The sequence below is a fragment of the Paramisgurnus dabryanus genome, chromosome 13 (genome assembly GCF_030506205.2).
Source record: "Paramisgurnus dabryanus chromosome 13, PD_genome_1.1, whole genome shotgun sequence".
Classification (NCBI taxonomy): Eukaryota; Metazoa; Chordata; class Actinopteri; order Cypriniformes; family Cobitidae; genus Paramisgurnus; species Paramisgurnus dabryanus.
The window spans coordinates 30001685-30027821 of NC_133349.1; the positions used below are offsets into that span (position 1 = coordinate 30001685).

Sequence of the window (26137 nt, forward strand, 5' to 3'; positions counted from 1 at the left end):
CAATTATAAATTAGCCATACTTTTTTATGGTGTAAATTCTCATATACACAACAGTAAGAGACCACACTGAAATTCTGGATTCAAAATTACCCTTTGAAGGTGCCAAAGAATGCATGTAAATAATAAGTTAAGTTGTTTTCTGATATCTTTATAGACGGTATGTGGCTTTTATTAAGTGCAAACATTATCCAGAAAAGGTTTTACATGTCCATTTATAACCCTGGCATTTTCCTTTAGAATAAAATGGTCTGTTATTACCGTCCTATTTGAAAGGGTCATGAATAATAATGTTGAGCTCTGATCTAATGTTTGATCCTGTTCAGACAAAAATAGAGATTTTAAGGAATAATCAATTATTCAGAGATTGTTAATGTTTTTTTTTTCAGTATGGACCTGCAAAACGTAACTGTGACGTCAATAATAGAACTTCAGCCTAAACGTTAGCATATAGCATTAACTAGCATATAATATATTTACTTTATATTCACTTAATATTCATTTACATATTTGTTGCTGTTACTATAAAGTGACACCAGAAAATTAAGTGAATGTGATTTTAACCTCCAAAAATTATGACAGGGAAACAGAGAGATTCATAAAGAAATTTTATTATAAATAAAAAAATGCAACTAAAAAGAACCTGCAGCACTTTAGGTACAGTTCGAGTCCACAGCTTTTCCGATGTGCAAGCATTTGCCTTGTAAGAAAAAAGTGTAACCAGGAATCTTGTTTTCTTCGGGTACGTCACATCCATGAGATGCGTCTAGTGTCTAAAACTCTTCTTGATTGGTGCGTGTATCTCTATGTTCAATAAGTGACCTCATAACATCCTCCAGCGGTTTCTGTCCGAGCTGTTTCCCTCCTCGCGTCCGCACGCTCACGGTCCCGTTTTCTTGCTCTTTCTCTCCCACCACTGTGTGAAAATAAACAGGGAGTGTTTCATTTATTTGACCTTGACCTTCACAGAACAATTATCATGTAGTGCATCATCTGGTTGTGATACGGCAACAAATAAACCATCAAAACTAGGGCTGTAGCGATGAATCGTGCAAATGAGCGTTTTCTCAATGAATGACTTTGAATGAATTGTGGTGAAATCCCAGCACACCCCAAAACCCATCGTGCAGACACTCCCCTTGTGCCACAGAAGTAGTAGCATTACAAACGCTAATCCAGGAAATGTCTACAGGAATATTTATACGCTGTTCTTCAAATGGTTCACGTATTTTCATGATAATAAAGAATATGTTGAATGATTTTGTTTAACGAGTGTTGCTTTTTTAAATGCACATTATAAACGACTCCAACTCATAATGATTTTAGATTGATAAGGACTTCCTACTGCCCAAAACACTGTAGTACACGCACAAGCTGTGCATAAAACACAGAATCGATTTCAGACAGGCATTTTTAATGGGACACACGATTAATCGTTACAGCCCTAATCAAAACATTTAAAGGTGAAGTTCAAAAACTGTGGGATGGAAAAGTATTCAACACTCTTGAGAAAGTACAAATAAAATAATTTTTTAGAGAGCGAATCCTTACCAAATATAAAATTGTACTGGGCGAGCTGTGCAGAGCGAATCTTCTTATTTAAGGTGGCACCCCGATCGTCATCGATATCAGCCATGAAGCCGGCTTCCCTCAGCCTCTGAACCACCTTAAACCGATAGCAAAATGCACGATAGTGTCATGAACTTTCACATAAAGGTTTATAAATATAAAGTGTTGGAATTCCTCTGACCTCTTGCCCATATGTCTCACTACTGCCCCCTACAGGCAGAACCATCACCTGTGCTGGGGACAACCAGAACGGCCTAAAAAGATGAAGAAAATGAGTGCTGCACCAATTCCAAAGACACTGAATTTGTAAACATACAAAAAATACACGAACCATTTCCCAGCAAAGTTTTCAGCCAAGATAGCGATCATCCTCTCCAAAGACCCCAGCACTGCCCGGTGTATCATGATGGGTCTGTGCATCTCTCCATCAGTTCTGAGAGAGAAAGAGACAAACAAATTTGGCATTTATGAAACCTGAGAAAAAAACATGTGATTCAAAGTGTTTTATTGTGGACGCGATCAAGTGTTACATTCAAATATTAAACCTTTATTTTTCTACCAAGGACTACAAGTAAATAACTGGAATTGGGCATCTAAATAAAAAAATAAAGTGTAATACTTATATTAAAGTGAATTGAGACAGGTTGTACTTCTATGCATTTGATTTTGAGGTCCTCTCAAGCACAACACCTGTATTTAGTCTTACCCGACATACTGCAGGTTAAATCTGATGGGCAACTGGAAGTCCAGTTGGATTGTGGCACACTGGTGCTGTCGACCAAGAGCATCACGGATCTGGATGTCAATCTAAACAGAAAAACCAAAATGAAAGGCCATGCATTCTTCATTACTGTAAACATGTTCATAGCCAACCGTCACAGAGACTTGTGATCTGTACCTCCTGACAAACTCCACGGCAAATAAACATAACCGCTGTGAACTAAAGCAATGCAAAGTCTCACTGTAAGCCATTGTGCGTCTGGATTATTTTAAACAGACAGTCTGTTCTTCAGTGATGCTGTTGCTAACCGATGCCTCTAAAGGGAAGAGCGATGGCGGAGAGCCACATCAAATCTAGACACGAGGGCCAAACGGAAACCTTCACATCTCGGTCTCGCTGAAAGTCTGTTTTGGCTCTTGTCTATATGAGGGAGTAAACAGAGATTTTTGGGTGGAACACTTCTCTCTCACCTTGGGTCCATAAAACGCCCCGTCTCCAGGGTTCAACTCCCAGTGCTCGGCAAACTGCTTCAGGCTTCTCTCCAACTGCTGCTCCGAGAAAAAATAATAAAAAAGAGATTTCAGAATTGACTGTAATGTTGAGTGGTTGGCCTTTGCACTGCTATTAAAACCGCTGTGAACATCTAATGCAACAATCCAACAACATTTTAATGTAAACAGATGTAATTTATGTGAGAGAGCAGGATGAGAAACTGGACTTTCGTTTCAACCATGGCCTGTGGTAAATAAAAAGATGACTCTGCCTGGAAATATGTATGTAATGACCAGTCAGTGTATACTGCGGTATTATATAGATATACACAGGCACGCACGTAAGCGCTCACACACAAACAGTTCTATCTTGTTCTCGAATCTGATAGGCTAAGAGTCACACACATCCATAGCCAAAAACGCTGTTTTTAAAGTGCCAGTCAGGTCCAATTTCTAAGCTTCCTAATATTGTTAAGGAGTCCCCAGCAACAGGTTTAAATGCATGCAAGGTAAAAAAAAAAACACTGTAATTTTCTTGAAAATATAAATGTAATTTTACCCCATTTCTCAGAGATCCCCAAACCATTGGTGCAAAGCCGTTCAAAGATTCAGTCTGCCTAAACCCCACCTTTCGGTAGCCTACTCTGCTCTGATTGGTCAACTGGCACAGTCTCTGCACACTCCAACAATAGTGCAACATGCATTGACCTAGTACTAAAGGGCTCGTTATAGTTTTGGGTTGGTCCTATGGCGTAGCTGTGACGGCGTAGGATCCGCGTCGGTTTTCATTTATACTTTTGCGTCATCGTCGAAGTAGACTTGCAAACACACGCAGACCGCTGGTAGGCAGTATCCACGTGTGTAACCACAGTAGCAGCACGACCGTCAATGAAGAAGAAGCTTGTCAAGTTAACCCACAAACGAAGAAGAAACAGCAACTTGTTGTGTATGATTTGAGAAGACCAGCAATGATGGAAGTAAATAAACAGCGACTTTTGTTGCAGTTTGAGTTAAATCACTCCTTACCTGGCCCATCTTTGTCATCATTACACATCATTCATCATTAATCCAACTAATAAAAACGACAACGGACACTAACATTTTTATACACAGCTAAAGAGTAAACCGTAGTTTAACTGCAACATGCGTTGCTAGCGCGGCTTACAGATAAGACATTACAGTAAACTAGATGTTCAGAACACTTGAGGGAAAATAAACACACAATGTAATGGGCTGCGTCCGAAAACGTAGGCAGCTGACTCAATGACTTCGGAGGCATGAAGGCAGCTAAAGAAACGCTTTCGGACACACTTCAAAGGCAGCGTGTTTGAAATATAAACAGAGAGCGCCTTTGTGATAACTTATCACATATTTAAAAACTACAATACTAATTTCTCGCTAGAAATGCAATTAAAAGGTGTAAAAACTTAAAAAGTAAAAATTTAGAGGCTGTTTACACTTGGCATTAATATATGCGTTTTCATTGATCGGATCACAAGTGGAGGACGTTAATGCCAGGTGTAAACGGTGTTCAAAACGTTTTGAACGCGTCCACTTTCGACCACTTTCAACCACATTCAGAGGTAGTCAAAACCCCTTTCGATCGGATTGCTTTTACTTGTGTAAATGCACATGTGGTTGAATGTGCTTCTCTCCGCCCATTTATCTAATCTGAGGTACTCAACTCAAGTTTTACGTCTTTTTTTGACTTCTGGCGTGAACATACGGTGAACAGCGCTATTTTTAGCCTTTCATTGATAAAACCAAAGCGGCTGATCTCCGTAGTTTCATTTTGAAAGCGTGTGAAAGTTGCGTGATCTTATTTCATCAATTGTGCTGAAAATTCTGAGAAAGCTTTAACATATACACGTACAAAACTCTGTGCAGCATGTTTACTTGCTAAACAAGCAGCGGACTCCAACATAATATTAGTTTGCGTCCATATAAACTCATAATTACTCCCGCTCGTGTTTGAATGAGAGCAGAGAGACTCGCCCACTATCTTGACAGACCACCCCCTCACAGTATTCAGGACAGAAGCGGTCGAAAGTGGACCAAAGAGACGGATTTAAATACCAGTATCCGGTTGCATGAAAGTCCTTAAGCTAAGAAATCCCTTAAATATAAGGTTAAGGATGCCCTTAATAAAAATGGGTTGCAAGAAAATCCCTTAAAGGTTGAGTAACAGATTTGATCCTGAAACATTTTTTGTTATGCTGGTTAAAAGTCTCCTCACATCCTGATAGCAATCACTGTGTTAAGTTGTTTAAATGTATTTGTAAAAATTTATGTCATCTGTGAAAGGCGTAGGACCAAAAAATGTTCAACAAATCATTAGATTTCGGTCCGAACGGACGTTTCCTTTTATGTCCCTCATACGTAAGCGTAATTTGAATTCCCACCGCGCAGCGAGTCCACGCAGACACCATACGTCATCGGCGCGTTCAAGTGCGCTGTCTGTAAACAGCGAGAACAGCAAAACTTTTCTGCTGAATTGACAACCTACACAGGAGCAACAAAACTAAATGCATCTTTTATAACAACAACAGCAAAAACTGCCTGGATCAGCAAGAGCAAAAACCCAAATTAACATCGGTAACTTTATTGCTTTACCGCGAGATGCAAACAGCTACAGGAGGCAAAGGGTCTGAAAGGGTCGTTGCACTGTTTATTTTGGTAAGGTAGGTACGCGATATGTTTGTATTGAGATGGATTCAGATATTCTACTTTGATGAAACGTTGTGTTGCTTATAAAATTTGTGTTCGTTTTCCAGATTAGCATAACGATATAGTTACTACGTCTACACAATCGAACATGTGCTTAAACTAATTCTGATGTAAACCAGTTGTTTATGTTGGTTATTTTGGAAGTGTTATTCACTTTGTACTGCAAAGTTTTCTCACTGGTGAATGAGACATGAGACGTGACCGTCTGATCTGTGCGTGTTCATGTGTTTGGAAAGAGGCGTGACTTTGGATGGCGATTTGACTTGAGGGTGGGATCGGGATTTCATTGCTAGGCGGCTACCGTTAGCATTTTTCAAAATGTGTTACCCTACCTTTAAGTGAACCTTAATGATGTCAATAAGTATTTACCCTTAAATGCTAAAGTATAACCTTAAGTTCTGCTATGCGTTGCTACAAAGTCCTTAAGTCCCATTTTCCCTTAAAAACTGTTTTGGCAGAGACTACCGTAAAATACTTAGTATAAACACTTAGGTAAGGGTGACAGTTAAGACCTTTGTTGCAACGCTCTTAAATAAATCCCTTACATCAGGGATTTTTCCTCCCTCAGGGAAACACTCACTTAAAGAGTTTCATGCAACCGGACCCAGGTGTAAACGTAATGTGTGTCTCTCGTCCACTTGTGAGCCGATCGATGAAAACACATCTTAATACCAAGTGTAAACAGCCCCATACATTTATTTACACTCATTTGTGCTCCAGCCGCTTTCTTTTTTTATTCTTTCGAACTTGACCAGGATCGACCAATCACATTCCCCATGCGCGCACTCACATAGAATTGTGGGACAAGATCTCAGGAGTCAGGAAGTAAACCTTACATTGGATTCGGACATGCCTTGATGCCTTCCTGCCTTGGTGCAGAAGCCAGCTATTTAGAGTTTTTGGACACAGCCATAATCATACGTACAGGTTGTGGTAAGTAGATGCATATTCATTGTTCCAAATAAAGTGGGTACTGAACCATCTTTCATGGCCATAGAATTAACAAAACCTTGAAAAAGTAATTTTAACCACTTATTTTTCACATCTTTATGCTTTGGTAGTGAAAACACCACAAATTTGCCTTAACAGCTGAAAACACAGGGTCTTCTCGACATGATGTTTACACAACAACTAGCGAAAGTGTCTGTGGGCAGGTCAGAGTTTTCTACTTTGCACATTGTTTACATTGATGGACAGCTACATGACACACTGCAATACATGTCATTTTCGATATTGGATCTGTCTGGCATATTACACACTTTCTGTGTGTCTCAATAAGTTTCCTAGATCTAGTCTGTGAATCCCAATCTCTGAATCCCGCTAAGTGGTGTGACTTCCCTAAATGGACTTTGCTCGATGTAAAAATCTAAATCGGTTTTAGTATTTGCAATTTTTTTTTAATTGCCCTTTATAGTTTTTAGTAATTATATAATTTTAAGAGAGAGATGGGATCAAGACTCAGGAAAGAATTTGGGTCAGCTAACATGCTAACATGTCGACGCACAGGCCACTTGGCTACTGGCGCCTACTGTGTAACACCTTAAATTCAATGACTACATGAATTATGACAGCTCCCGAAATGATGATCCCACGCAAACCCGCATATACCAATTCAACAGGTGACTCTTGACACAATCAAGTACAAGATCTTGAAAAGTTGTCTGCTCCCGTACCAGGATACTTTATCACAGCCGCTGACTCACAGCCATTCACATTTCAAACTCTGCAGCTGATTGGATAATTGATCTCTTTACACTATTGACTCAAAGGTCATCCCGTCTGTAACTCAATCCACTCAACACATACCACACTCTGACCTACGCCAAATTAAACCTTGACACGAAATCTCTCTGTTAAGACATGCCTTACATTTACACCACTCGTTTCCTGTAGTGTCTCACTGCATGTGTATGTACGTGTATAGACAGGATTTTATAATCCCGACCCTCGTCAGGCCACACAAACATCCTCCTCCATCACAGTGGGGCGTGGCTATGTGTGATTGACAGGAGTGTGGTATTGATGTATATTTACCTGCTCTGCACAATCCCAGAGGGCAGGCTCTCCCAGAAAGGGTGTCGGTCTCGTAGAAAGCAGACAGTGAAAGGAGAAACCGAAGACACGATACACGCTCCTCACGAAGTCCAAACATGCCGTGATTTCTCCCTCCAACTGAAGTGGAGAAAAGAAGAAACTAAGTAAACATGTGATGGGTGTGTAAGGAAAGAGAATAAACACTGGTGTTATAGAGCTGAATCAGACGTGAGAGCGAACAGAACGACCTGCACAAATGATCCAGACTCATTCCTTTACAAGCAAGGTCAAAGCGAGACATCAATTCAAGAGCCTTAAAAAAGAAAATAGCCATAGAAACACTGCATGTGAGGATGGATGGATATGAAAGAGCTTTTGTGAGACTCTCTCAAGAAAAAACTGTTGAGAATAAATATGGTTTATTTAAAAAAAAGTACAGATAAGGAGATGAAGGTAAAGAAAAGAAAAACCCTACACATTGGGTACAAAATTATCCTTTTGCCACACATTTCAACTTACTATTATTTATTTTGACTTGTTCTAACTACAGATGAGTTGTTATAACTTATATATTATAGTTGAAAAGAGCCAATCCCACATGCACGATTATGCCGTCTGGACGTGGAGAGATGAACAACATCTCCTGCCCTGTATGCAGCTGTGAAAGATTCTGCTCTGCTGCATGAGGACTAGACCGCCTGTGAGTGCTTTGGGATGGGGGAAGCAGCGGTAGCTGCTCATTGAGAAGGGTGAATGATACGCTTTTTTTGAAAATAAATCGCTAAAGTGGTCTGAAAAGTCGCTAAATCTAGCGACAAAAAGTTGGCAAGTTGGCAACACTGGGTGCACCCCAAATTTAGGTCAGTGTCTCCCATAGATATATACACTAGATGTCGCCTTGGGGTTCTAAGCATGCGTCAAAACCGCCGCCATCTTAGAACAGGGGGCTTGTCATAGGAAGTAGCTAGGTAAAGCTGACATCACCGCCTCTACTGTACTTCGAATTCATGGACGATGCCGGACTTTTGTGCTGCGTATGGATGTAAGGTCTACTAGCACTATATGCATTATAGTTAGAAAAAATAGATTTTCATAATATCAAAACTTTAATATTTTTCTGGACTCAATGCTAAATAGATCTCTGACTGTTGAAACGAACCAAAAGAAAACGAAGAAATTCGCATTCATGACGATTTTATTTCCGTTACACCATTGCCTACAATGACGCTGATGCGGGGTTTCCCTGTTTCAAGATGGCGGCTCTATTTGACGCATTCGGTCCAATGAACTGCCGTAGCCAAGGCGACATCTAGTGTATATATCTACGAGTGTCTCCGCCTACCAGCCACACCTTTTTGCCATGGTTTATGCATCTGATGGAAACAAACTGTGCCATTTATCTAATTAGGTCACTCTGTATTTTGCACATGGTTACTTTTGTCATACTTCTTGTGTTCCATATTTAATTTTTTTTACTTTAAATGCAAAATACACTTGTTATGAATGAACTTTAATAGAAAACACTTTTTTAAAAACTATTTGTGTTGATTTGTTATATAACCAAATGATTTACATAAAGTTATTACCATGCGTGACAATTTTTGAAATAACCAGTTTTTCCAGACCTATGAAAATTATGAGAATTCAGACTTGGATGTCACCTTTGAATGAAAACTTTGAGAACCCCTGCCTAAGGCTATACCCTTAGCATCAAGGGTCACATATATAACACTCCATTCGCCTGATGGGTGAAATAAACGAAACAAATTAACGAACATTTGAACTTGACAGGCGGACATTTCGGGAGATATAGAAAGGAAGTTCTTTTCTGTGAAGTCAGCAGATGAGCGGTATACTTATAATTATTTGTCACAATGAGACGCACACAAATATAAATAGGCTAAACATAACTACACCAGACAGTTTATGATGGGAAATGAAAATAATGTAGTAGCATCAGGATTAAAACCATCAGTCACATTTTTACCAAACGAGAAAAGAGTAAAGTCAAGATCTTTAATTAACAATTAAATTTTCCGGCATAAAAGCCGTTTTGGATAGAATCATTATCATTATTAGGTAATACACAACAAACCCAGTCTGTAGCATTTTCTTAGCTAAATGACTGTACTCATAACTAGTGTTTAAAATGTTTATTTGCAAAGAAAAGTTTTATGTATAACTGTGTTCATGTTTATTTTAAGAGGATTTATTCAAGTAGGTAAATTCAGTTCTTTACTTATGAGCAGTTTGTGGCCTCGTTATATTTTAGTTTGTATGGTTAATGTCAGGATGATAAAGTTTGGCCCTCATAAGAGGACATTTTTTCCAATCCGGCCCTCAGCCTAAATGGTTTTGACACCCCATGCCCTATGGCATTTGAGATCAGTTGGTCCCGGAAGTGATGCATAACATCAGACTTGACAAGCCCATACGCAATACTCTACCAACTAAGTTTAAAATTTGTCATTTAACAGAAACCTACAGTTTTTATTTTAGTTTGATCCTAGCATTAGGAGGAGGCAGAAATAGACATTTTTAGAACTAGGAGGGACACTTTTTCTCACAGTTAATAATAACTTAACACAATTGATAAGAGACTTTATAATTGAGAGAAAGAGAAAACATAAGACACAAAAGCATCTGTCACCTGTTCAGGAGTGCAGAAGATGTGTGCATCGTCTTGACAGAAGCGTCGGACTCGGGTTAAACCCCCCAGTGCCCCTGAGTGCTCATTACGGTGCAACGCTCCAAAATCTGCCCAGCGAATCGGCAGCTCACGCCAAGAGCGAACCCTCTGTTCATACATCAGACTGCACAACAGAAAGACAAACTTCACTAAAAAATTTACAATAACTAACAGACTTTATCAATCTGCCTAAATAATATAGGAAGAGTTTACAGGTCTTAACAGTTAACTCACCAGTGTGCGGGACAGTTCATGGGTTTGAGAGCGAAGGTATGTGGCTCACAGGTTACTGTGAACATATTCTCACTGTAATGTTCCCAATGACCGGACCGCTCCCATAGTGATGTACTGTATAGAGTCGGGGTCACCACCTCACTGAAGCCCCGCCTCCTGTATTCACTCTGACAGAAAAGCAAACTGATTATTATCATCATCATCATTAATAAAACGCTATTATAGGTACATTTCAAAATGGCACCTCTATTTAAATGGCACTGTGTGGGTCAAACAAACAGATTTAACAGTTTATGATCCACAGCCTTTATAATACTTAATACCCAGCCCTACAAATGAAATTCATCCTATTTACAGAGTTATTATATTCGAAATGCAGTAGTATTTTGGCAAAAATAAATTTAAAAATCTTGCTGAGGTAAGATAAGGTTTGTACCTTTATGAAGTCAGTGAGCGTGTTGTATATGTGAGCTCCTTTAGGCATGAAGAAACAGCTGCCGGGACTGACGTCATGAAAGAAAAACAACTCCTGTGTCTGTGAAACATCAAACATTAGAGTAAACCAACAGCTTCATATGCCACTTTTAGAGTCAGATGATGCATAATAATGCATTGTGCTGTTAAATGTACATCTTTCTGTGACCTATATCCCTGGATAAAAACTGTACCCTATTATTGTCATTTAACACTAATATGGTAATGTGTGGGTTGTCTCCTAACCTGCGGACCCCGCAGGTAACCCGCAGATCAGGTTGAGGCGGGTAATGAAATGGTTACTTTATTTGCAGGGCAGGTCATTAAAAACAATGTATGTTGCGTGCAATTCCCTATAGAGACAGAGCGCGGCGCGCCATAACCTAAAAACCACGCCCACCGGGGGGAAACAATCCAACTGTCTCCATTGACTTTGTATTGCGAGAGGCCGCCTCCTTTTCATTTCTGGCTTATAAGATGTACAGCTAACAAGACAAAAAACACAGAATTAAGTTTTTAAAAGCTGTCAACTTAAAAAAAAACGAGCGTTTAAAGACACAAAAGTGGAAACAGGCAACTTTTCATAGTACTCCTATTAGTTGAACTGCGTGCACTAGGGGGAAACGTAGTCGGCGATCCACTTTTTTCTCCTTAAAGGCTGGGTTTTACGGCTCGACAGCTTATAAAAACTTATTTCAGGGTTTTTGGCTTGTTAGCTGTACATATTGTCACACAGCAGCTTTTAGGCATTATTCTGTTTTTTGTTATAAGCCAGAAATGACAAGGAGGCAGCCTCTCGCAATACAAAGTCATTGGTTGGATTGTTTTCCCCCCGGTGGGCGTGTTTTTCAAATTTGCATACCTGCGCTCTGTCTCTATAGCTTATATTTAATATTTTGAAATGTATATATATTTTCATATTTTATTAGGTTCTTTGATAAGGTTATAATACTTAGGCCTACGTAGCAACGTAACTTGTGTGACGTCCTTAAACCTTTGGCCTCATGTCCCAAAAGCGCCAAGCAGCTCACGGTGCCAGCAACAGCAACAACAAAAAATGTATTGAGAAATTAAAGCGAAGATTGAAGTCGAGGTGCGGGGAAATTAGGGTCGGGAATTTACATCATTAAAAGGAAAAATAAGGTCAAGCTGCTAAATATGTAGAGGTATTTATAGTTCTTCTATACAGATGAATACAAACGCTGCTTTGTAAATGTAAAAAATTTTCATCATTATCCTATCTTGTTATTAATATGACCATGCTGGTTTCTATGGTATGCTGTTGCCAGTTTTTCATGGCGATGTAATTTAATGGCTGTTTCCAAGCACTTTTAGGCTGAAATAAAGCCTGTTTTCAGTTATATTACAATGCCTAGTATGTCTATTTAATGGTTGCTGTGCATGGCGGGTTGTAAAAATAGATACAGCAGGGTGGGGAGAGCCAAATAATTTTATAAAAGCGGGCATCCCTACAAGGTGGTACCACCACAATAAAGTTTTGCACATATATCAATAATTAAAACAAATCTATGGTATTGATGTGGTTTTAAAATAGGGCTGCACGATTATGACCAAAAAAAAAAACGATTATTCACCTTGATAACTGCGATTATTATTGCAGATTTTACATTGACATTTTTAAACTTTCTGTGAAGCAGCTGCTTAGTAAATTCAAAACATCCAAAACTAAATAATATAATTAGGCATGTGATTGGCCGAGGACAAAAAAGAAGCAAGGAACCCACAACCACTCCTCCGGCACGCGGAGACAAAATGCACACCATAACATACACAATAATACATTATAACCATTATAATTAGTTAATTCTGACGGACAATTTAGATTATAAAATGTAAAGAGTTTACAAGTAACCGAAACAATGTTTATTTAAATGGGTTGATAAATGTGCAAAGCTGTAACCAGTGGCATCTCCTTAATATTTTACATCTGCATTAACCAATTTGTATTAACAGTATTTCATGCAATTTTTTGCAATATTAACATGTTTACATTTACTTGTTTACAGTAACTTACGTGTTTACTGTGACTTACAAGCGAGGAGTAGCCCATGTCCATCATTTGTTCCAATCCATTCCAATAAAATCCTTTCAGGTCACTTTGCAATGTCTAAGTATAAATGTTGTTTTAACTTATATCATTGACGCTTCAGAATTCTACAGTGATAATGTTTTACAGCGTTTTGTGTCTTATACTCGACTGATGACTTTACGTCCAGAATGTAGAGGCTTTGCGCATCCTCAACAAGCACATGAATGAAGAACACAGAAAAGGCGGATGACATCAAAGTAAGCCAATTCGAAAGCAGACTTCCTTATGATTTCTCTAATCTCTCTCGTTGTACTTTGATGTCACCTGCTTGTCGTTTTTATGGCACTGCATGAACTCAAACAAACCTATTGTCTGATATACATGTTGGACGACGGCAAAGTGCGCATCTACAAACAACGCACACATACCCCCCCCACTAACGCAAACATAAAACTCATCAGATTTACGTGATTTAGACAAGTCATCCCACCAAGGTCAGCAAATATGGAAATCCGTATTTATACGGAAAAATCACATTCCTGTATAATGTAAATTACAAATAGTTATGGAAGTTACGTTGTTAGTAAAAAATCAAAAACGAATTGCTAAAGGACACATTCAACTTATCAATTTGAAAATTATTCACTGTATTTAGTGTCCAAACATACTGCCAGTAATGATCACAAATGGACAGATGTAATGGAGGCTATTGGCGATTACGTAATTGTTTCATCCGTAATTGTAATCTTAATTAGTTTTCGATTAATTGTACAGCCCTACTTTGAAAGTCAGTATGTGTGCAGGTATCAGCTCTGAATGAACACAAATGAATCAGAAAATGAAGTGAAAGAAGGCAGACGTGTGTATTGGATCAGTGTTCCACTTCCTCTGAACTGAATCTGACCTTGCCAATTCGTCTGTGGTCTCGCTTTTTGGCCTCCTCTTGCTCTCTCTCCCACTCGTCTCGTTCTCTCTCTCCTGGAAACGCCACGCCAATCATCCTCATGATGCCCGATGCCTCCGTCGAACCAGACAGCGTTACAGGAGACACCTGACAGATAGCAGAAATAAAGGCTTTGAGACAGGGTCGTACGATTGGAGTTTGCTAAAATCAACCTATGTATTTGTGTGTTATCTTAAAGATGACTCAAGAGTCTATTTGAACCGTTTGGAGGGCACTCATGCTCTGAAAGCTTGCATATCTCTATTGGCAAATTCATGCTGCTGTATTGCTTTAAATTATGCAAAAACAGCATTTGGGCAACACTTGATTGGTACCAAGGTGGTTCACCAATCAGTGCAACCAGATTTCAACCAATCAGTGAGTCATTCAATTCTAACCCTCTTCCGGTCTTGAACAGTGACAGACCCCTGCCCTGACATTTGTTGGGTCTTAAATTTAACTTAAAATTTAACTTAAGGAGAAATATAAACAAATATGATAAATTGAAGCATTAATGTGACACATCAACATCCAAACTGGACTGAAATCATGTAACAAGACCACCCACTGTTAAATAAAGTCTAATAAAGTTTCAGTGGAACAAAAAACATGATATAAAAATAAAACTATGAAATGAAAATCCCAGCAAATTAGTGTCATGACTAATAACCATAAAGAGAGAACGACAGCCTGTGAAAAGGGAACAGGGTGTGTTAAAGAGGAAGAGATTGATAGACATTAATCGCTGTGTGTGGGAAACTGTGGTAGAATCCAGAGGAAATCATGCAACAAGAATATAACACTGCTTCCATGATGAAACAGATCAGCAGGATGCGACTGTTCTCTTGTCACGCTATCCAAACCACAACAACAAACACCAGACTAAAATTGATGACCGTCAAAAACAAGGGATGGGATTAAAACCCAGCAAACACTGAGTGTTACCTGCAGCATCTTAAAGGCCTTCAGGAAACCTGTGTGTGGAAGAAGAACACCTGAACACACACCGATACTCTCCCCACATCTGAGAGAGAAAGAGAGATTAATCAGTAGGGACAATAAAAATTTAAACATTTCTGTTCTATAGAAGTAAGCTCGTATGGGTTTGGAACGACATAAGGGCGAGTAAATGATGACATCATTATCATTTGAACTACTTAAGAGGAATTGTGGACCAAAGGCATTAACTATGGGTGGAGTTTCCCAATGAGATGTCATAAATAAAATCCAGGCAGCAAGTTAATACATTTATGTTCCAATTTAATTTATACATTTGGCAGATTGCTCCACCCAAAGCGGCTTACAATAAAACTGGCTTCACTCTATCCAGCCCATATGTTGCATGGGAATTGAACCCGTGACCTTGGAGTTGTTAGCGCTATGCTGTAACAGCAAACATACAGACCTGTAGACAGTGACTGTGTTTCCCATCATCTGTTCTTCAGCCAGCTGCAGTCTGACAGCACCGTCCTATAACACACACACGAAAGAGACACTTCACTGCGTGTCATATTAAACTAGATATACTTTTTCAACTTTAGTGTTGTAGTCAAGACCATCTAAACCGAGACCAAGTCATGACTCCATGACCAAGACAGGCTGAGACCGAGACAAAAACACGACTTTGAAGGGTATAGACCAAGTCAAGACCAAGACAGGCCGAGACCAAGTCAAGACAAAGACCAGTGCAAGTCACTGCATTAAAACACTTATGATAAAATGTGAAAAATTATAAAATAATATAAAAAATAAAATTGGCACCGTAACAATCAGTAAATTATAATAATTATTTAATAATTAATGATAAAAATAATTTCGTGATGCCATCAGTTGTGGTCTTGACCGGTCTTAAAATAAAATTCTGAGTCCTCTTCGTCTGAGACAGGAGAGACAGAGTAAAAATGCAGTCGATTCCGAGACGAGACAAAGACCTTTAAAAAGTGCTCTCGAGACCGGAATAACACTTTTATGTATAATATGATAATGACTTTTTAATACTGACCAGGGGCCGTATTCACAAAGAATTTTAAGGCTAAAAGTAGCTCCTAACTGGCAATTTAGGAGCAACTCCTAAAAATACTGGGCGTGTCACTCCTAAATTTAGGACTCCTAATTTTTTCACTAAGAGTAATTCACAAAGCATTTTAGCCCTAAAAGTAGCACCTAAGTCTGGGACAGCTTAAAAGAAGTCGAGAGGACTCCTAACTCACTAAGACCTATTCACAAAGGATCTTAAAATGTCTTAGGTGCTGATCCTCCTTAACATGGACAGTTTCACCAACTCAAAAGCATTGCACATACTAAAAAGCACACTTTAATGTAAGCATATTGTTTATAACATTTGTTTCATAATTCATTACATTCATGGCAAGCAGGAAGTTTTTTAGAATTACATGAAACAAATTAAATATTTAATATTATAGGCATATCTGTTTAAAGGCTGCAATCTCAACCCTCTACTGTGATTGTAATGCATACCACCGCCTCTCGCAGTCGTCCGGGGTCCGCGACACAAGCGGGAATGCTGCATTGATCTGCAACAAATCCTCTCCCATCGGTAATGCGCGGGTTGATCCGAAATGAGCGGATGCCTGAGGTCACCCGCGGATTTTTTGCGGTCCGACTTGCGGGCGGGTTAGTTGAAAACGTTGGTCGGGTGCCGGTTGTTTTGTACATTGACCCGCGCATCATTGTCTCGCATGTCTCACGCTTAGTTTTGCTTGATATCTCAGTGCCGAATTTCCCTTTTATTACGTTTCTTTTTTCCAGCACCAACTGGGACAGCAGCAGTAACTGATCCTGCATCCAGTTGGGCTTTCTTTTCCGTTTTGGCGAGTTCATAATCCACCGTCATTTATTTATTACATTAGGATTCTTCAATATGGGCAACATTTCCTTGCTTTAAGTAGTCTATTTAGGCTAATAGGATGTCAATTAATAAAGCAAGTGTTAATGTAATGTCGTTTTTTATAATTAGGCAATTGGCGGTTTTCATTTGGGTATTAGCTACCTTGATTTAATTTAATTTCATTCACGACTTTTCTTTAATATATGCATTTCGATGGCATTACTATTATTATTTTGTGTAGGACACAGACATATTTCGATGTTGTAATTCCATGATTTGGTGCATCTGTGTTATGTTACGCATGACAGCCCTGTCATCTAACAACCAATCACCGTGGTCATTGCAAGGCAGCTCGTGCATGAGAATTGACGTCATCCGTAGCAATGAAGACTCACTCTTAGTTTAGGAGTTATCATTTTTCCTTACTAAAAGTAGGTCTGAAAGGCGTTGTGAATAACTTTTAAGAGAAAACTCCTAGCTAAAATCTTTTAGTGCGATTTAAGAGTACTCTTAGTGGTAAGATAAAATGCTTTGTGAATTCGGCCCCTGATCCAATACTGATTTTGGCAGTAACAATTTTTTTTAAATGGCGCTTATCGCGTTTTGGAACCAAACTCTTCATATGTTTTACATCACATTAAGAATTTTCATTACCATTACCATGAACAGCAGGGTAAAAATCCATAAAGCATTTTACACACATCATTACTATAAAATTAGTAACAAATAGCTTTAATAGTTTATAGCAGGCTGACCTGGAAGATCTCCCTCAGTTCCTCTATAGTGACCTCAAGCTTTGTTATGGGCATCTTCATTGCTGCCATCTCCTTACACCTCTGCTCGACCTCCATCAGAGACAAAAAACTAAGAGAGACAGTCTGGCCTTAGTTATATTTCACTAGCCCTATTGAAACATACAGCGAAGACTAAACAACATAATAACCTTGGTTAGGCGATGCTTACTTGTTCTGGAGCAGGTAATCACAATAAAGTCCAGTGTCTGATGCTCCCTCTCGACACACTTCTGCATTCAAGCGATTCTCCAGTACGCTGGCTAAAACACAAGCTCCTGTCCGCCACACAGCCTACAGAAGAGCAAACAAACAATATAACAGTAAACTTATGTTTTATTGTAAACTGAATTCTCACTTTAAATTTAATTCCTCACAATACAAACAAATATGAACAAGCACATACCTGTCTGCCCTCTACAGAGTCAAAACCCAGCAATTGCAGTTCACAGTCTGCCACAAGAGGGCGACCCAGCTCCCACAACTCTCCATTTACTCGGCCCAAAACTGCACCTTTAACACTGTAAACAGTAAACTTTCACTGATTACAGCAAAACTATCAGTAACTAAGAAGCTTTGGTATAATGAACAATTGTGAATAGCGCTATATGAATAAATCGACTGACTGTCTGTATCATGCAGTTTGAGCCTAACCGTTCATTCTTGGCGACCTGTAATGGTGTTGTCACCCCTGCAGACCCTTTCACCGTTTTTCCATCAGTCAATCGGATCATCAGATCTTGTCCGGGTGTTGTGGGATCTTTGACAGCAGCTCCAGATACCTCCACATGTCGCTGATGTAAAGACTTGAAAAGCCGTAACCGTTCTGCAAGGCTGGATGATGGCTGCAGCTGGAACACAGAGATTATTTATGAGAAATTTTCAATTATAACAAATAAAGTGTCAATGTATAACATTATAAGGCAGGAGTAAAACCCATGGAATATCAGCTTTTGTCTCATCAAACTTAAAAATAATAAAAAAATTGAGGAAAATTTGACAGAAAATTTTAAGATTAAATGCAAAAAAGTATCACTGGAATATTTTAGGCTTAAGCACTTGACAAATTAAAATAAAATACACATTACAAATTATTATTATATCACAAAATATTCATAATAAATGCATAAAATGAAATTACTTTGTTTACTGATATTTCTTAATGTATATGACTCGATACTTTCATTATATTACAGAAAACTCAATTTATAGAGCAATTTGCATATCCACATACAGTCAAAGGCTTTACACACCTACTTATTGTTACTGTTTTCAATTGTAAAATATAAAAATATGTATTAAGCACACCCAGTGGTTCTCAAACTTTTTGGTGTGCCCCTTCCATTCCTTCATGCCCCCAAAGAAAATTCATCACATAAAACAATCTTAAACTTAAAATTTGAATTAGAGATGCACCGATATTAAATGAATTCATTGGTGGTTATATTAACTTGCATTAACTACATTTAATTAAATACATCAAATATGACCATTAAATTAGAGATGTTTCTTTACATTTTCTATACACAGAGCTCAAATTCATTGCATTTTTCTCTTCTCATTTGATTGACAGGATATATCGGCCATGACTATCGGCTGTTTTATATCGGTGCATCTCTTAAATGAATTAAACAAAACATATCAAATGATCCAATGTAGTGCTGTTAGTTAGTAGTCCTGTTTTTCTGAGGTTAACCAACACAGAATTTTTGATAATAAATGTATTTTATAAAATTCATCTCATGCTGCCCAGTTTGGGAACCACTGCATGAGGTGCATCTTGGGATGTTTTATAAATAGTGTAGAATTTAATAAGGAATAAATTAATTCATATGCAAAGCACAATTTATATGTCAACAAAATTACAATGCTTTGTATAATATTAAAATAATGTGTGCAAATGTTTGACTAGAAGTGTTATTAGTAGCTCCATGTACATTACAAAGAAACACAAAGTAAGAGTTACCAGTAAATAAAAATTAAAAAAGCACATAAAATGATTAATAGAAAAGTTACAAATCAGGAAAGTGTATCTATTCAAAGCTTTATGCCTCTCTCCCTCTATATGCTGTTATAAGTATACCCAGTGCTATATAATAAAACGTTCTTATAATAATACTCATAATGCCATATTAAGTCAAATTGATGCTGAAACATTTCTTCTGTGATGAACATCATGACACGTGACATATCTGTGCTGTCAGTGTCACAGCACTGTGTCAGTTCTTACATCATCTGACATTCACATTACACTGACTCCTGCATGTACTGTGTGTACTCTGTGCTGTATGTATATTATAAGCGCAGACCTGACTGCTGTACCGTCTGCTGCTCCACACCGCTGCTCTCACTGTCGCCTGACACACGGGCCATCTCAACAACAAAACCGCCACCATTTTACGGTCAATATCAAAGTATTCGGGCCATAATTTCTCCTCAAAACATCCAATGTTACCCCCGCTCACCGCGCAGCCATTTTACCGGAACTATTACATCACGAAACAAAGAGCTACAGGATTCGCCGAGAGACACGGACTCTGTGTGAGAAACAACCAATAACAGACGACGCCCGTGGCGCGTCAAATGCGTAAGTAAATACAGTAGCTGACACACAACAGCATAGGATTTCTCTGCATCCACCACGGCACATTTTTAACACGCGACTTTTACAGAGCATTAAATGGACAACAGTGACGGTTTGTGAGCGATGCGCTGCATCTACCTTCAAAGCATGTGAATGAATGCATTTAGAGAAACAAGTCCATTGTTAATAATCTAATTTACACACATTAACCTCTATTAACATGCTGCGTATTTCTCATTTACAAACGTTACGAATATGAACACCATACACACATCTATACGTTCTCTCTAACGCAGCGTGCTGACTGACATATGGACATATATGTGTGGTCTAAAGCACCTCACTAGATGTTATAGCAAAAGATAAGTCTGTAAAGCAACTCCTCACTAGCAAAATACGACAAAGTTCATTTTCAGTCAAGGAAATATGAGCAAATTTGTACACGTATAAACAAATATTACCTCCGTGGAGATATAATCGAAAATTTCTTCAAGGTATAACATCTGATTGTTGACCATTTTAACATGTCCAAGTTAGTAAACTGAATTCGCCATATCGAATTTTCTTACAAAAAAACATCATGGTGACAAGATCTGACTTGGATGCATTTAGGAAATCCACAGTTTTAAGGTAAGTGTTAATGAGCCTGCAATTAAATGTAAAAGTTAACGACTTAAAGGTATAGTTCACACAAAAATGTACAACTTTGTCACAATTTTCTCACTTTCATGTTGTTACAAACGTATTTTTTTGTTTTGATGAACATAAAGGAAGATATTTTGAGGAATGTTTGTAACCCAACCAATCATGAGCCCCCTTTACTTCCACAGTAGGAAAAAACAATATGGAAGTGAATGGGTCTCATGAACGGTTTGTTTACAAACATTCCTCAAAATATCTTCCTTCGTATTCATCAAAACAAAGAAATGTATACAGGTTTGCAAGAATTTTCATTTTCGGTTGAACTATCCCTTAAAGTTTAAGATGAGGAATATATATTCAGTCTTGACTAGATCTAAAAACCACAAAATGTTCACACACCTTCGGTATCAAAGCAAGCTCAAAATGATTTTGCCAAGTCTTTGATATTCTCAGGGCAACATATTGTGTTGACCCAAGGACAACATTTTTCTAATTAAAACCTAAACCCACCCCAAACCAAACTCTAAAATCAGAGGGACATGATAAGTGAAAAACAATGGTCTAGAAACAGCTAATCCTGGTTGTGAGCTTAAACTTAAAACAAACTGTAAACTTATTTCTGAAATCTGATTGGTTGATTGAAATGTTGTCCCAGGGTCAACATAATGTTACCCTGAGGACATCAACCACTTGGCAAAATCAGGAGAGCTATCAAAGCAATCCATTTGTCCTTGACTACAAATCAAACACACAATGCATTTAGTGGCATATTACATTGGTTTGACCTTGACCTTAGGGTTATCACATAATGTGAGAGTGTAATCTTCTGATCGGTTGATTCAGATACATGCAAGCTTTGTGAAGTACAGCTGGACACATATGTGCACACTAACTATTCAGTTTGACACATCCACTCATTTATAGGAATAAGAATCCACTAAAACAACTAAAAATGTATCTCAAGTAATGGTGGAGACTGTTGTTTTCCATTATGTTTCATATCTGGAGGGCAGTAAGTGGCAAGTATATAAATGCAAAGAAAAGTAGCATGTGAAATTGTTAAAAATATAATATTGCATACTGTAGTTACCTTCAATAACACTACTGTAGGATACACTTTAAAGATATAAAGTGTGCAAGAACCTTTCATTTTGTAATTAAAGTTAAAATCATGAGTCAAGGATTACAATTTCTTGGAAACCAGCCATGATGGCCTCTCAGGTGTGGGAAACATTTAAAGGTTGTTGCAGAACCAGGAATGATGGGTTATTAGAGTTTTGCTATTGTTTCCTAATACTAGTTTAACCAGTACACCCATACAATCATCTGTTCATTTAGTATGACAGAATTAATCCATATTTGTTTAATGGACTGAAACTTAATGTGTGGTAAGATTGTAGTGGGTACTATGTTTTCACACATCAAGATACAACATTAAATTATATTGTCAGATTCTTGCTGATTGTTTGTAATTAACATGCAGCAAACCGTATTTACAATATTGTTAAATGTGTGTAAGTCACTTAAATGTTCCCTGTGAAGAAACAATGTAAATGTTGTACAAAAGACGACACCATACCACGCTCCTCAAACAGTTCAGCATTTTAGGCAAAGAACTATTTTTTTTCTTACACAATGCATAAGTACTACAACATTGTACAGATGATATTCTCATTTTGACTGGGACAATTCACTCTTGGCTTGAAAGTAGTGTATCTACATTGCAGGATGTCCTATATGCTTTAGCTTTACAAACATTGCAAAAGTGACATCACAATATAAAGATGCAATGCATGGCTAGAATACTCACAGACACAAACTTCAATTTCACTCATTTGTACAAGATAATGTTTTAGCGGTCTTGCCAATTCAATTGAAGAGAGTGGAGTGACACCATTTAAGATGAACAAGGTATGAAACGGGAGAAAATTGAATAAATAAAACCAAATTGAAATTTTCTATCACTTGCTAGGTCTGCAAGATTATGGAACACATCTCAACAACTCAAGACTTAACAGGAAAACAAAAAAAAGATACATTTGTTATGAATAAAGTAGGACACCTCCTGTAAAGACAGTCTTCTTCCTTCTTTATGCTTCTTATCACAATGAATGCTTTTATTAAGAAGGATACATATAGGAACTCTACTGAAACTCAGAAACTTGGAAAAGAACTCTTGAAAAGCACACTGAAAAAAACAACAACCAAGTAGCTATGCCATTCATTTGTAGCTTTAACTGTACGAAAACTCTGCCAAAATCTTCACATCTTGGTGAGGACTGACAAAATGGCTGCATGTTTGCTTTATGAAGGATAAAGATCACTACAAGCCATCATGGTTGCCCTATATTTAGTCTAAAGACAATAATTTTATCACTCAGGAAAAAGAAAAATGGGAATTCACTGGCTCTTGCTCACAGTGAGAGATTAACAGAGGTCAAACAGAAGAAAAAAAAACGTTTTCTGTGTTTTACATTGTAAACAACAGAAAGGCAAGTGTTATAGGGTCATTAAGTGAAGGAAAGACAGTTAATGGAAAGAAAGAATAGTTAACATTATTTACACATTGTCAGAGAAAAGTTATCTGACCATACACACCCATAAACACCACAACCATTCTCTCAAATTACACCACGTGGAATTGAATAAGATAACCACCTTTTGATTTCCTTCATATTCCACAGATGATTCTGGATCTTCATATTCTCCTCCTCCTAGTTCATCTCTAGGCTATTAGGAAACCTTTCTTCCACTACACAAGGAAAATGCTGTAACATGTGAAGGCTCTTGGCCAGGGTGTGTTGGTGCATGTTTATTTACATGCAGTTTAAGTCTCACACTGCAATCTGCAGGATATGCTAGCTTATACTACACTACCCATGTAAGGTTGTGTAGATTGTGTTTAGCACTCATTCTAAGCCACTAATAACGATGGGGCAAGTACGGTCTTTTGGATTGGTTAAAAGGGCCACTATTGAAATTGGCGGCAGGACGCTTTCCCCCTGGCAGGAAGGAATCACGGTTAAGAGAGGACTGTGGTAGGGGCAAAGACCCTCTGGGAAAATGAGGGGAACGGAATGTGTGATGCTGGTTTGGTAAGTGGAGGAGGGACTGAGGAGAGGGTGGGCGGCGGGGTCTCTGATTTGGGGTGTTGGTGGGTAAGCGGTTGGGCATAGAAAGGAGAGGACGAGGTTCTCCGACTGGAGAGGGAGGAGTAGGTGTGGTTGGGGTAGAGGGTGAAGGTGGGCTGGGGCCCTCTCGAACTCTGCCTAGGAGTGGTGGGGGAACTCCCAGGGTTCCAGGACGATGAAGAGGTGGGGCGTGGTGCAGGGTAAACTGCTCTTTTACTGTACCTGGGCGTGGGGGTTCTCCTAACAAGGAAGGGAGTTGGGGTTTGTTACCCCTTGGAGGGACACTACCACTGCTGGCCACCCCCTGGCCAACTCCATCTGGACGGAGGTTGGCAGGAGGAAAGGGTAAGACACGATCTATGGGTACAAGGACACCCCCGACCATGACGGTGGAGGTTGGGGAGAGGGGGAAGTCCCTGGGAGGGGGTGGGACTTGTGGGATTGGTGGAAGTGGTGGCGGTGGAATAGGAGGAATGGAAGGAGAGGAAAAGAATGGAGAGGGAGGATGGTGCTGAGGAATGGCATGAGTATGAGAAGGACGAATGGGGTCCTTATTAGCATAAGGTGGAGGTGGGTACTGCAATGAGGGTGGAAGATGAGATGGAGGAGGAGGAGGATGAGAAGGAAGAGGAGGGGCCAATCCTAACTCATCAGAACTTTCAGAGCCATGGCTGTCAGAGCGATGTGGAGGTGTTGCTTCCAAAAACTCCTCCTCTTCATACCAGGTTCCACCCACTCTAGCACCAGAACTGCTCCCTCTCCTCGAACCTCTTTCAATCACGCGGATGCTTTCCACCGTCTGGATGCGGTTGCCATAATCAAGGGTCTCGACTGGTGCCCCCTCATTGGAGGCTGGAGAAACAAGAGTCTCAATGCGATGGTAGTGCTCTTTTTTATCAGCACAGCCTTTCTTCTCCATCTCATCCTCACCATTACTTGGTTTGCGGGAAGCTGTTCCATCCATCTTTCCCTTTACTTTCTGATCTTGCAACATAGAAGCTGGTGGAAGGTTTAGTCCCACTACATTTCTCTTCAGCCCTTCGTCCTCTTTGGTTTTGTTCGTGGACTTTACTTTATTAGCAGCATTTGGGCTGAAGACAGCAAGTCTGGAGGAGGGTGGTGTGCGGTAATCCCTGTCTTTCCGCTCATTTTCGCCCAAAACCTCCCGTGGAGTGATAACAGCATCCCAGGGATCGCTGTGATAGGCTGTAGGGGAAAGATCATGACCTCCAGGCAAACTTGCGCTCTGAGGATCACTGAGGACATGGGGCGTGTCCATCATTTCATCTTGGGTGGGGGTGCTACCGCTTTCATCGCGGACAGGGGTGCCGTCCAGGTTATCCCCACCAACGAGAAGTGGGCTATTGCTGCCCACATCATCCAAGCCAAGTCCAAGAGCGCTAAAACCAGGATTTCCCTGAAGGAAACTGTTGATCTTAGACTCCAAGCTAGGCACTGTTGGAGCAGAGACTGCTGTCTCTCTTGCACTTGGTTTCTCTTTTTCTTTTCTTTCTTGTTCTCTCTCCTTTTCTCTTTTCTTTTCTTTCACTTTTTCCCACTCTGTTCCTTTCTCTGGCTCAGATTCAAGCTTGAAATTGATGTCTGTGGGCTTCTGTGTTGGGGTAGTTGTGGTGGAGGTCACTGTGGCAGCTGAAGAGGATGATGAGGTGGATGAAGAGGGGAGAGGGTCTGGGGTGTTTAGAGAGGCTGAACGAGCTGAGGAAAAGAGTGAAGATAAACCTGCAAGTAAGACAAAAAAATCGAAATGTCTGTTAAAATAAACAAAAGCAAAATTACTACACTTTATACAAACAGGGTATAGATCAGGTATGGGCAACTTCGTTCCTGGAGGCCCGGTGTCCTGCAGAGTTTAGCTCCAACCATAATTAAACACACCTGAAGCAGGCATACTAGAAACTTTAGGCAGGTGTGCTGCTGAGGCAAGTTGGAGCTAAACTCTGCACGACACCGGCCCTCCAGGACCGAAGTTGCCCATCCCTGGTATAGATCGATGTCCCATTAGTCCATTATTTGCCACCTCTAGCAATTTATTCAGATATGTCTTGTAGGCACTGCAATATAATTCGTTAATATGTCAGCTGACTACTGCCAAAGTTCATTATAGTCAGTCAGTTAGTTTACTCTCCTACATTCTTGGTAATGGTTCTGACAGGTTAGCCTAAGTATAGGTCTTCTCAACAGTTGACCCAAA

At 39.2% G+C, this 26137-nt stretch overlaps 2 protein-coding genes across 3 annotated transcripts in view; both read right to left on the minus strand.

Annotated features, from left to right (window-relative positions):
- Positions 1-590: 590 nt before the first annotated feature.
- On the minus strand, positions 591-23592 carry tars2 (threonyl-tRNA synthetase 2, mitochondrial). Of its 2 annotated transcripts, none has more exons than XM_065246338.2 (18): positions 23453-23592; positions 18223-18419; positions 17975-18089; positions 17741-17862; positions 17533-17641; positions 15335-15399; positions 14875-14953; positions 13891-14037; positions 10899-10997; positions 10463-10629; positions 10190-10352; positions 7540-7677; positions 2758-2835; positions 2273-2373; positions 1898-1999; positions 1748-1820; positions 1549-1663; positions 591-913 (listed from the first exon to the last, which is right to left on the minus strand). In XM_065246338.2, the coding sequence occupies exons 2-18, from the start codon at positions 18300-18302 to the stop codon at positions 771-773; spliced, it is 1896 nt and encodes a 631-aa protein (XP_065102410.2). In that variant the 5' UTR covers positions 18303-18419; positions 23453-23592; the 3' UTR covers positions 591-770. The 2 variants fall into 2 exon arrangements, with proteins under 2 accessions (XP_065102410.2, XP_065102409.2); XM_065246337.2 differs by lacking the exon at positions 23453-23592 and adding an exon at positions 19878-20073.
- Positions 22385-26137, minus strand: part of rprd2b (regulation of nuclear pre-mRNA domain containing 2b) — a 29754-nt gene continuing 26001 nt past the window's right edge. Inside the window, exon 10 of the mRNA XM_065246336.2 lies at positions 22385-25665. Within this exon, the coding sequence (XP_065102408.1) occupies positions 23717-25665 (1949 nt within the window). The 3' untranslated portion in view covers positions 22385-23716. The remainder of the gene's footprint in view (positions 25666-26137) is intronic.